The 12,888-nt window shown below is 46.9% G+C and overlaps 1 protein-coding gene across 3 annotated transcripts; it reads left to right on the top strand.

Annotated features, from left to right (window-relative positions):
* Positions 1-1,496: 1,496 nt before the first annotated feature.
* On the top strand, positions 1,497-12,672 carry LOC135175375 (solute carrier family 2, facilitated glucose transporter member 3). 3 transcript variants are annotated; one of them, XM_064143413.1, is made up of 10 exons: positions 1,497-1,649; positions 4,774-4,869; positions 6,147-6,307; positions 6,581-6,821; positions 6,974-7,136; positions 7,780-7,967; positions 8,291-8,395; positions 8,811-8,912; positions 9,350-9,553; positions 10,022-12,672. In XM_064143413.1, the coding sequence occupies exons 1-10, from the start codon at positions 1,635-1,637 to the stop codon at positions 10,235-10,237; spliced, it is 1,491 nt and encodes a 496-aa protein (XP_063999483.1). In that variant the 5' UTR covers positions 1,497-1,634; the 3' UTR covers positions 10,238-12,672. The 3 variants fall into 3 exon arrangements, with proteins under 3 accessions (XP_063999483.1, XP_063999481.1, XP_063999482.1); XM_064143412.1 differs by lacking the exon at positions 1,497-1,649 and having other exon boundaries at positions 4,784-4,869; positions 5,298-6,307; XM_064143411.1 differs by lacking the exon at positions 1,497-1,649 and having other exon boundaries at positions 4,781-6,307.
* Positions 12,673-12,888: the final 216 nt, after the last annotated feature.

Here is a 12,888-nt window from a genome sequence, read left to right as displayed (position 1 = left end):
GTTGCCCAGGGAGGTGATTGAGGCCCTGTCCCTGGATGTTTAAGGCCAGGCTGGCTGAGGCTGTGGGCAGCCTGATCTAGGGTAGGGTGTCCTTGCCCATGGCAGGGGCGTTGGAACTAGATGGTCCTTGTGGTCCCTTCCAACCCTGACTGATTCTACAATTCTGTGATTCTAATTATATAACAGATATAATGGGAAATCAAATCTGGGCCATCAATGTAACAATGTAACACATTTAACTTCCTGTATCTTATATAATTGTTATAAACAATTCTAAACTTGTTCAGCAAAGTAAACTGCTTCTGAAGTGCTGCGTGTGACACCACCAAGGCCAGGTTGGATGGGGCCTTGAGCAACGTGGTCTGTGGTCTATGGAAAGTATCACTGCCCTTGGCAGGAGAGTGAAACTACATGATCTTTAAAGTCTTTTCCAACCCAAACCATTCCAGTTCTCTGATGAGCACGCACAGAGCCTATGCTATCTTTGCAGCCATTCCCACTTGGTACAAACCACCAGTGTGTCCAGGTGGCCAAGATGACCAACAGCATCCTGGCCTGTATACAGAATAGTGTGACCAACAGGGCCAGCACTGGTCAGGCCATACCTGGGTTCAAGTTTGGGGCCCTCCTTAAAAGAAAAACATTGAGGCACTGGACTAGGTCCAGAGAGGGGCAACAAAGCTGGTGAAAGTTCTGGAGAACAGGTACTGTGAGGAGTGACTGTAAGAAATAAGGAGAGACCTTCTTGCTCTACAGCTCCCTGAAAGAAGGTTGTAGCAAGGTGGGTGTTGGTCTCTTCTCCCTGATAACAAGTGATCAGTCAAGGAGAAATAGTCTCCAGTTCCACCAGGGGAAGTTTAGGTCAGACATCAGAAGAATCTTCTTTCCTGAAACGGTTTTCAGACACTGGAATAGGCTCCCTAGAGAGGTGGTTGACTCCACATCCCTGGAGGCGTTTTAAAGAGACAGAGATGCTGGTGCTGGGGGACCAGACTTAGTAGTTTGACTCTGTGGTTTTAAACCACTCTTCCAACCGAAACGATTCTGTGATTCTGTGCCTTCCCGTTCTATCCAAAGAATGGGAACAGCTTTATGTCACACAGCCCGCATCAGGCAAACCACGGCTCTTACCGCTAGCTCACACCTGCATGCCATCCAAAGCGGACAGTACTTCTCCAAGCTTGTGCTCTCTCCCGGGACCTCTGCCCGGAGCTCGGCACACCATAGTAGGTAGGCTGCCCAGCACGCATGGCGACAGCTGATGTCACTTTGAAGTCAAGAAGCAGTCCGAGCTCAGAGCGCTGCTTTGTTTTGCCTTTTTTTGCCTCTTTTCGGGGGGCGGGGGCGCGTGGTGGGTTTTTTTTGTTTTTTTGTTTTTTTTTTTTTTTTGTTTGTTTTTTTTTTTTTTTTCCCCAGCTCCTCCCCGGCCCCTCCCATGCACCAGCTCCCCCTCCTCTAACGTAGGCCATAAATCCCCGGGCTGCAGTTACGGGCAAAACGTGGGCTGAGGCGGGGCAGGCGCGGGGGCTGGGCGGGCAGCCGAGTTGTTGGCTGCCTGGGTTCCGTTAGGCGGGGTAAGCCGGGTTGTTCATTCGTAGGTCCGGCAGTCGTTCTTTCGCCGGGGATTGCCAACGATGGATGCCAAAAAGGTAGAGTAGATGAAACACGGGTTTCTGCTCCTACTCTCCCCTTCACCTCCGCCGGGAGCACCGCAGCCGCCACGAAGTAGTCGCCGTGAACGGCCGCTGCTCGGGTCTCGGACCCCACTTCGGTCGTCGTCGTCCCCTCTCCCCCCGTCCCCTTGGATGCCGAGTGCTTCCGTGGAGAGCCGCAGAGGGGGATTAATGTCGTGACTAGCGGGTGATTTGGATGCGAGGCCGCCACCGGGTGTCTGGAGGTTCTGGTGAAGATGGTGGTGGTGGCGGCCAGGCCGCTGCTATGGCGCTTCGGCGGGTGCCTTGGGAGAAGACCCTTCTGCTTTGGGCGGCCGAGGGGCACAGACTGCCTGGGGAGAGGTTGTTGCAGAGGGCAGGATTGATTTGTTCTTGTGCGGCCTGAGGAGCCGCATGATGTGCTGTCCGTATTTTGTCCTATCGCTTACGACGTTCATTTTGCTGGCAGAGCAGCACTGGTTTGTTCAGGCGTTCATGATGCCCAAAGTAGGATTGACCTTTAAGGTATTTTTGTAGTGGTGGTACGGCTTCTATTAAAGGTGTTTTTAAATTGCAAGAGGAAGGCAAGGCATATCCTTCCCTTCTTTCTCGTATGGAGAGAGGACAGAGCCCTTCTCGGTATGGTTCTGCAGCGACGAGCAAGGCGTGCGGCAGCGGGGCGAGCTGATGACTGGCTTGAATGCACCAAGGAAGGAAAGCGGGCGGGCAAGGGGGGAGAGATGACAAACATCCAGCCGAACCTGCTGTGGGGTGCCGGGGATTTACAGTTACACAGCAGGAGCTCGGGGCCCGGCCCGCCATGTTGGTGGGCGATCCGGGTAGTGCAAGAAGATGAGTCAGAGCGGAGGAGAGCAGCTAATGAAGGTCGCTCAGAGGGCTAGGGGGCTGCTTTAGCTTGATGCAACAAGTTGTGCGGCTCAGAGAATCCAGTCGGGCGGGGGGGGGAATGGGGGGCTGCAGAGAAGCGTATTTTGGATAACGAACGCTGCTGATGTCTGGCTGCAGGAAGAGCTAGTGGTTTGAATTCCTTGCTGGTGTACAGCCTTTAGCTAGGATAGGGTGGGTGTAGCTGTGCTATTTTCAAGCGCCCTGTTTGCCTTTTGGGAAGTGAGGCGTTTCCAGTGATCCATACATTACATCATGGTCTGGCTCCATGAAGGGTCAGGCCATGTGATGCTTGCGTGGTAGGAGATGAATAGCAGCCAACAGCCAGGAGAATCATAGCATAGCGTTGTTTCGGAGTCAATGACCTTAAAGGTCTTTTCCACCCATTATCTATCTTGACCAAGTCTAGTGCTAAACTGTGTTCCTCAGCACCACATCTGTCTTTTAAACACCTTCAGGGATGGGTATTCAACCACCTCCCTGGACGGCCTATGCCAGTGTTTGAGTATGAAAGACGGTAGAACAGCTAACCTCCTTAGAACTTTATAGCTTATGTATGTACCATATACATGAGCACTGTGCACAAAGCATGTGCTTACTGCACCCAGGCACTGCTGTGACCGTGGCAAGCTATGACAAGGCAGAGCTCTGAGGGGGAAAGGTGCTCTTATGTTGAGTCACTGTGTTGACAATGTGGAGAGATGAGTTTTGTCCTCAGCTTTGCTCTACGTACTTACTAGGGATAACCCAGACCAGAATATTAAGTGCGCTTAGATGTCTTAATGCCATTTTACAGCCATCGCGGTGATGTGGATGTCTTTTGTCTTTGTGGTCCTGTGACAAAAAGGAGGGGAGCAGCTTTAGGCAGGGGTAAGAAAGCCTAGACTGCCTCTGGTGTCATCAGGTGTGACCGTTAGCTCTGGAATAGTCTGCCCCCTGCAAGAAAAGGATCTTGTCCCCTTCGTCTCTGTATCCTCGACGTGAGGAGAGCTCAGCGAGACAAATTGACATGTAGGTGGGGGAAACCATGCCTGAGAGTAATTTGTGCAGTTTCTGTTTACTGCTGCCTGTGTGTGGGTTGTGCAGGCCAAAAGCACCTACATGCTTGGCTGGAAAGGTTGGTAAAGGTGGTATGAGCAATGGCAGAAGGTTATTGGCAGAAGTTTTCAGCAGTCTTGGAAGCCATTGCTCCTGCGATTGAGCTGTAAAGTGAGCAACTGGAAGAGCTGTGTCAGTAGGCCCCACGGAGTACCTGTTGTCCTCTGCCAGCATTAGGACAGAAATTGGAAATCCTTAAACATGACTCAGTGTTTTTTGAAAAACTTGCAATCTCTTCTGAGACAGAAACATGATCTTTCCAGATCATGTTAACTCAAGAACTGATCATCTGAGTGCCAATTCCTGTGTCACCTACTTCCCGAAACCTCCCTAGGTCTGAGCTGGCTTAGATACTGAAATCTTTAAAAACACTAAACCAAAAAAAATGTTGGATGCTTTTCACTGGTACTTATATTTCTTGGTCTGTAGGACACTTTCTTTGTGCATCTGAGCCCAGGGCTCACCAGTTTATAAAGAAAGCCACACCTATGAATGTACTTATTTAAAATACTAAGTATTGCCACGACTTCCAAAGGAAATAGACTGGGAGGCTGGCAGTGCTGCTACCACCTCTGTGGCTGGCTGCTGTGCTAGGTGCCCTAGGGCAGGGCTGGGAAGCTTTAGCCTGGGAAAAGTGGGTCTGTTGCTGAAGAGATGTTTTAACTGTTAGAAGTGAGTGCCAGAATAGTTCATGGGCAGATCTGAGGTTTGATTTATGGCAACTCATTAGTTGGCAGAGCGAAGAGTTAGACTCTTTATTTCATGACATGTCAGAGATCAGCAAAAGCTTTTCTGTAAAGCAGATCAACCTAAAATAACAGCTGCTAATGCAGGCAGTGTATTCATTACTGATGAACTGAGAATAGTTGATGCGGGCCAGGGGCTGATAAAGGGGAGGTCCTGACAGGCCCTCCTGCAAGAGATTCACAGAACTTTTTTTTTCCTACTGTCCAATTGCATCTCCCATTTCTGGATCTCACTAGGTACCCACACATGCCCTCAGTTCTTGGTGTACTCTTGTAGGTGTGTTGCAGCTACAGCAGTGTCTGAAGACAAGCTCAAGTTGTGTAGAAAGCGTGTATAACCAAATTAAATGTTTTTTTCCCTTTTCCCACAGAAAATCACAGCACCTCTTATCTATGCAGTTTCCATTGCTGCCATTGGATCTCTGCAGTTTGGTTACAACACTGGTGTCATCAATGCTCCTGAGAAGGTGAGAGGGAAACTGAATTGCGGAGATGGTATGAGTGTGGGGCTGGTGGAAAACTGAGGGTATAGGAAGGACAGCTCCTCAGCTGTCTCCCAGGCAGCTAGTAGGGTTGGTTCTGATTTATGAAGTCAAGATGGCATTCAAAATTCCCTCTCACAACAATGGACAAGGAGAGCCATGTTTAAGGGTTGAGAGAGCAAACGGAAAAGTTAATTCTATTAATTAGGAGTGCAGAGCGGGCAGGAGGGCTCCATCTGCCATTTCCTGATAGGACTATATTTAGTGCATGGAAGAACGTGAGTCTCTTCAGTTTTGAGTCAGAATAAATCATACATGGCAGCAGGAATGTAGAGAGTAGTGTGCAGATAAATGTTGAGAGTTGATCTCAGGCTTCTTTAATTTTGTTTATTAATTTCCTGTGTTAATTGTAGCTTCAGTGTTTGTGAAAGGATCACTGCTGGGGTACTGATCAAATAATCTCATGACTAGCCAAAGAAAGAAGACAAGAGATGAAGAGAACAAGAAATGTAGTTTTGTTGTGACTACAAGATGGCTCCTCTCTCAGGAACTGAGTCACCCTGACTCACCACATCCACCCTGACTCCGGGAATAAGTGTCACATCACTGGGGGTGTGGGGAGGGTGGTGTGTGTGTGGGCTTCCTTCGTAGCTGAAATCTTGCTGCCATCTGCTGGGGGTAAACACTCCGAGGTCATGGCTCCCTCAGACCTTGCATAATTTCATTTGTTGGCAAAGGGGTTGCTTCAGAAAGCAAAACAGCACTGTCATATCCCCCTGACACAATGAAGGAAGGTTCCTCATAATGCTGCAGTTTTCAGGCTTACCTCAATGAAACTTTCTGTGCCTTTTTAAAATATTTTCATCCCAGAAAGCTCTATTCCTGCTGCCAGAGTTCTAGTACTGCCAGGAATCTCACCTTCCATTCTCTGGTCACATTTTCTTGCTTCTTCTCACTTCCAGCTGTCTCTCACCCTCCCCCAAGCAGTGGCTCTCATCATCAATTAAACACTAGCCAGCTCTGTCATGTGCAGTGAAGCAATCTCTCCATCACACTGCTACCTGTATACTGTATTTTCAGTGAAAGCTCTTTCTGCATCCTCATATTCCCTTGCGTGTCTTGTGGCTGCCTACAGCATTTTCAGAGTATCTTTGTTGCTTACTTCCAGGAAAGCAGATCAAGAAGACCTCAGAAGTAATCTGCCCAGTGCAAAAAACCTCACACTGGATTGTAATGCCCTCTCCACCTGGTTTCTCTTGCAGATCATCCAGCGGTTCTTCAACAGTACCCTGTCAGAACGAAGTGGGGAGGTTGTCTCCCCAGAGCTCCTTACCTCTTTGTGGTCCCTTTCTGTGGCTATCTTCTCAGTGGGAGGTATGATTGGTTCCTTCTCAGTCAGCCTGTTCGTCAACAGATTTGGCAGGTAAGTTGGGAAGATGGATCTAAGCCATTAGGGATTTTTTTGACCCTTCTAGAGTGAAGTATTGGGAGGAAGAGGGCAGAGATGAGAGGAAGGGAGGAGGAGGTGACTGCAGAAAGAAAGGTTGCAGGCCAAGGCAGGAGCTGAACAGGAATTACTCTTGTTCTTCTCCTGCTCCTGAGATTGGGGTCATGGGTAGGATTTCCTTCCCTCTCCCAGTGATGTTTCCACTGTATTGCCAGTTTAAGCTCAATCTTGATGTTTTTGCCCTGTCAGGAGGAACTCTATGCTACTGGTGAACATCTTGGCCCTTGCTGGTGGTACTCTGATGGCTTTCTCTAAGATGGCAAAGGCAGTGGAGATGCTGATCATTGGCCGCTTCATTATTGGCCTCTTCTGTGGTCTTAGCACTGGCTTTGTGCCTATGTATATCAGTGAGGTCTCGCCCACCAGCCTCCGTGGAGCCTTTGGCACCCTCAACCAGCTGGGTATTGTTGTGGGCATCCTGGTGGCCCAGGTAGGCTTGACACAACCTGATACTACCCTTAGGAGTAAGAAGGGCTGGGGAAGGGTGAAGTGGGCCACACTGGCCATCAGGTGTGGTATGCGATACTCACTGGTGTGAGGGTGAATATTTGAGTGTCTCTCTCTCTCCGATTCTTGCTGTAGATCTTTGGCTTGGAGGCAATAATGGGAACTGAGACACTTTGGCCACTCCTTTTGGGGTTCACAGTCCTCCCAGCAATCCTGCAGTGCGTGGCTCTTCTTTTCTGCCCTGAGAGTCCTCGTTTCCTATTAATCAACAAGATGGAGGAAGAGAAAGCACAAGCAGGTAAGAGCTCATCCCTGAAGGGGCTGGGCTGTATTCTGGCTCCCAGCCTGCTCTGAACTTGAGTGGGAGGCCAGGACTGACTGTAGAGCATGTGGTAGATCAGGGTGGGAGTCCCGTCCCACAGGGCACCAGGCCTGCTGTGCCATCCCTCAGTTACACCACTGCCAGGAACTGTGACAAACCTGGCATCCCAACAGACTCACAAGTGGAATTAAAATATGAGGAGTGGCGTCTTGCCTGGTGGGATGTAGTATGGCCAGCTGCTGCAGCTCTGTGGGCTCCTTCTGAAAGGCAGGAAGTAGACTGGTGTTTAACAAGGAGTTTGGAAGAGGTTTTCTATTAATACAGATGGCTGGTAGTCACTGCTGTCAAACATGTGAACAGAATTAGGGATCAAATGTTTATCTGGGCGTTAAACAGCATGAGCAGGACTTGGGCCTGGTTGCCATGGTGATCACAGTACTTCACCATCTGGGTTGAAAAGATGAGTAAGCATGCATGTAAAGCTCAGACTTCCCTACACAGCAGGTCCAAACTGGCAGGTGGCCACAAAGTCTGTGTGCCCTCACTGAAAGAGCAGCCTAGAGTAGAACCTATTAGTTGTGGGGGTATTATACCTGACATTTTTGATCCTTCTGTCCAGTTCTTCAGAAGCTCCGTGGTACACAGGATGTGTCTCAAGACATTGTGGAGATGAAAGAAGAGAGTGCTAAAATGTCCCAGGAAAAGAAAGCAACAGTGCCAGAACTCTTCCGTTCTCCAAACTACCGACAAGCCATTGTCATTGCAATCATGCTGCAGCTCTCACAACAGCTCTCAGGCATCAATGCTGTGAGTTGCCTCCCTTATCTCTGGGTACACTTGCCACTAATGTTGAGAGGCTTGTGCATTTGAAAACCTTTGTGACTTGATTGGAGGTCACAATTTAGTGATACTGCAGTGACTGTTAAAATAGAAGGTGAAGATTAGAATGGCTTTCAGTTTTCCTACAGACACACTGGCAAGATACTGCAGCCTGGCATCAAGTCAGTGACTGGAAGCATGCTGTTTTCTACTGTGCTTCTAAGAAACTGTGGAAAGTATTAGGCAGAAAATGAGGGACACTCTCAAACACTGGAATTGTGATGGTGCCCAACTTCTCGTTCCCTTCCCAGGTGTTCTATTACTCTACAGGGATTTTTGAAAGAGCTGGCATTACACAGCCTGTGTATGCCACTATTGGAGCTGGTGTGGTGAACACTGTGTTCACAGTTGTGTCGGTAAGTGGAATGGGGCCTTATGGTGAGAGGTGACTTGTCTGCCTGGTTGCTTTTGGCAGATGTGACTGAAGACAAGTACCCAGGCTGAGGCAAAGCACTGGACTGGGTGGTGGCCTTTAAGAGCAAAGAAAAGAACATTGTGGGAGGACAGGAGGTGAGAGAAGGAGATTTCAAATGAAAGGGAGGGTGCAAAGGAGTGCATATGGGGAGGAAACATAGAAAGCAGTAGCAAGGAGAGAAGAAACTCTTCTGAAACTAAGGATGGAGGAGCTCTGTGACCTGCACTGAGACTGCCTCCTTATGCTGAAGGCTATAGGCAGATGACAGAAGACAATTGCAGGGCTCACTGAGCAAGGGAGCCTCTTTTCCTGCAGGAGTAATTTTTTTTTTTTTTCTCCTCCTGCTATATTTCTAGCTGTTCCTGGTGGAGCGTGCTGGGCGCAGGACCCTCCATTTAGTTGGCTTGGGTGGCATGGCTGTGTGCGCTGTTCTGATGACCATTGCTTTAGCTCTGAAGGTGAGTCACTAGTGTTCGTTTTGTCAAGGCTAATCCCGGCAAGGGACGTCTAAGACCATGTGTCTGCCTTGACCTGCAAATCTGCTTTGTGGACTGGTACATCTCGGGGGTAGAGCTGAGTGTGCAGTGTGCCACTCCCTGACTGTAGAAACTGCTGCAGTGAGGACAGTCCAGCTCAGAAAGTTGTGACAGTGAAAATGCCACTGCGCTGTGTGATGTTTGCCTCCAAATTGCCCCTGATCATACAGTGGTCTAGGTTGAAAGAGACCTCAAGGATCATTAAGCTCCAACCCCCAGCCGTAGGCAGGGAGACCTCCTGCTAGAGCAGGTTGCTCAAGGCCTTGTCCAGCCTGGCCTTAAACACCTCCAGGGAGGAAGCACCCACAGCCTGGGCAACTTTTTTCCAGTGCGTCACCATCATGTTTGTTTCCTTGCAGGACATTGTGGAGTGGATCAGATACATCAGTATTGTTGCCACTTTTGGCTTTGTGGCTCTTTTTGAGATTGGCCCTGGCCCTATTCCATGGTTCATCGTGGCAGAACTCTTCAGCCAGGGCCCACGGCCTGCAGCCATGGCAGTGGCTGGTTGTTCCAACTGGACCTCTAATTTCCTGGTGGGAATGCTCTTTCCCTATGCAGAGGTATGGACTTGAATTTGCAAAGCACTGCATGTGCTGCAGCAGTTGAATAGGTGTCTAGAGAGACTTAAAAGTGTGACTGTGATCCTTAGCAACCTGATCTCCTCTTGAAGCTGTTGCTGCTTTGAGCAGAGGGCTGGTTAATCTTCCAGAAGTTCCCTGCTTCTATGTTCTGATAGTTACTTAAGTTTAGAATTGTGACTCACCTTTTGATTTTGCCATCTTAATTAATAAATGTAAGCTTTCTGTTTAGAAAAGAGTTTCTGGGTTACCTCATGGAACATTAAAGCATTTCAGAAGCCCACAAGAACCTGATTTATTTTTTAAAAAATGCTATGTTGAGGAAAAAGTTTAAGAGCCTTGTTGGAGAAAGATTTCAGAATTTGGAGCTGTCAATGGCAAATGACTTTGCATTTATTTATGTTTATGAGTTTTTCATGTTAAAACTTCCTGCTTTTCTCTTCCCTGCAGAAACTATGTGGCTCCTATGTCTTCCTCATATTCCTTGTTTTTCTGGTCATCTTCTTTATTTTCACATTCTTCAAAGTACCAGAGACCAAGGGCAGGACTTTTGAAGACATCTCCAGGGGCTTTGAAGGACGAGCAGAGGCCAGCCCCACATCGACTGTTGAGAAGAACCCCATGGTAGAGCTGAACAGCATACAGCCTGATAAAGAAGTTGCCTAAGATTCACAACACTCCTCTACTTGGACTCTTACTTGCTTTGAGTTGTTAAAGGAATGAGCAAAGAGAACTATGAGAACTTGGACTTGCTGCTATTTTCTTCTTTATCCCCACCCATACTTGCCCATTCTGTCAGGCTTACCAGTATTAAACAAATCTGATATGGGTTATCCCGTTTTCAGGTACTGGAAGACAGCTGGCACTTGAGAAACAATCTCAGTTTTCCTGGCACAAACATCAGGATGAGAGAAGACCTGGCAATATTTTTGCTTTTCTCACCTGCAATTGCTATTTGGGCTTAACATGCACTCTGAGCATTATGTATTTGGAATCTAATACTATTTTTGTAGTGAGTTGACGTGACCCATCAAACAGGTCCCTGGCCCTTCAAGTATGCCCTGTGTGCATGTGTGCAGTGTTAACACTGGAATTCAACAAGCCTACCAAAAAGCCATCTCCTTGTTTTTTCCTATCCAGTGTGCACTTTTTCAGCCTCAGGAAAAAGGGGACCAATTTACATACATATGTTCTCCAGCTTTTTTTTTTTGTATAGACAGACTGAAAGCATACTTTTACTTGAGTTTATTTATTTGTATGTCACTTTGTAAATATTTATTTTTTTAATGATGTACAAAAATGTACAGATAATGAAATTGAAGATGTTTTAAGAGAATTAGCTAATCTAATGAAAGATGCTGTAGACTTGAGGTGCAATAAGACTGTAAAAGAGCAATGTGGTACTAAGCAGGAGATTGGGTATTTTGGATGCTGTGTACAACAGAGGTGGTGGTGCACATCACCTTTTAACTTATTTGGGCCCTCTAGAATTAAATATCTACTAGTGAGTAAAAGAGGTATGCTTGTTTATCCATCCAAATCTATATTTGGCATTTTGGGTGGCAGTTTTAAATGTTGTTCCTGAGTGTAAAGTGTAGTACTCTAGGAAATAGGCAGTGCTATTTGTTTTCAGTCAGTTTAACATTGTAGGGAGTGATTGAAGGTGGCAGTTGGAAACCAGAAGGTAACTATTGCCTTCTCTTAACTTTATGCCTGGTGTGTTTTTTGCTTCTCTGCTGTATTTCAGTAGGTGAAAGTCTAAAATTTGGAAGTTACTTTAAGGTGTGTAAGGATAAAAATTATTTTCCAAAGCAACTGCTCTAATAGTCGATAGAGGCATGTAGCACAACCCTTCTGGACGCAAGTATGTTGAGTTATAGTTTATGTAAGTTCATAAAGGTGCAGGGCTAGAGACCAAAGCTTATTAGTTGAGCAGTGTGGAAGGCCTGTGGTGCACAGTTCACTGGTTGTTTGCAGATCAAGTATTGTTTGCCTCGTGTCCTCTCTGGAATATCTATATGATGTGATGCTCACCAGTGTGCTGTGTAGATGTGTATGGCTCTAGTATATCCCTTCTACTACAGGCACTGGCAGAGAAGTTGTACATCAGTAAGTAATGGCCTCCCCACTTGCATTGTTGGACAATCCAGACTGTGTACACCTACCCTCGCTGCCATACTAGCACAATTCAGTTGAGGAAGGCAAAAAGAAGCACATGGGTGGGAGCTTTGCTTTGCTTTGTTGTGATGGCAGCCCTCTAGGCCTGTGTCTCTCCAGTCCTCCACAAATTACCAAAAGGCTAAAAAGAGGTAGGTCCAATTTAAACTGCTCTTAACATCATCTGTACATTTCAACTTGTTCAGACTTGGGTCTACCTACAGACTCATGCTGGAATTCATTGCTGGTTATCCTAGAGGAGAGGCAGGCCCATAGATTTCAAGGTGGGTAAAAGGCAGGAAAAACAGCAAAATTGTTGTAGCGCAAACAGTCCAAGTTTTCCTGACAGCATGCTGTTTCAGAGCAGGTCAGAGCTGTTGCCATTGGTGTCTAGTCTAGGGATGTGTATCTGACATCTTGAGTAACATTCCTACCTTCCCTGAAGACAAACTGTTAAAAATTGGTAAAATTCACTGCTGTGGAGTACTTCCTGTGGCTTCATTTGATATAATCCAGCTTTGCACAAATCAAACCTGTTGAGATACACTTTCTCCTGGCTTTCTGTCAGGCTCCCATGGCAGATATTTATTCTCAGAAGTATTGCATTTGACATATTTCCCAACTTTCATATTTTTGGCTTAGTTATGCAGATTTCTTTGCCTGCCCTTTGACCTTCCAGAAAGGGGCATCTATAATTCTGGGAAACTCCCCCCCTCCCCCCCAAGCTGTGCATAAGAGCATTCTTTACATCAGAGGTGTGTGTTGGCTTGGAACAATGTTTAGGTCTTTCTCACAAGATACTTGTTTGTGTTTGTTGCTTGTTTTGGTTTGGTTTTTTTTTTGTGAGAGCATTGTTAATATTTTGGACGGATTTTATATGCTTATTGATGTAGTTCCTGTTTTTTTAAATAAACTTAAACATGTGGTTTGGATTTTATGTTTAACCCTGTGGGTCTTGTTTCCTTGCTCCATTATTACAGCCTAGGATTATATTCTGGAATTTCCTCAACTTCTGAACTGTAACATTTCTGGCTAGCCCAGTACACTGTTATGTAGTGGTTTAATCTAGTGGAGATGCGTATCACCTTAACTCTAAGAATTGTAGAATCAACCAGGTTGGAAGAGACCTCCAAGATCATCCAGTCCAACCTAGCACCTAG

The sequence above is a fragment of the Pogoniulus pusillus genome, chromosome 5 (genome assembly GCF_015220805.1).
Source record: "Pogoniulus pusillus isolate bPogPus1 chromosome 5, bPogPus1.pri, whole genome shotgun sequence".
NCBI classification, from domain to species: domain Eukaryota; kingdom Metazoa; phylum Chordata; class Aves; order Piciformes; family Lybiidae; genus Pogoniulus; species Pogoniulus pusillus.
This window is presented reverse-complemented; position numbering and strand designations above follow the sequence as displayed.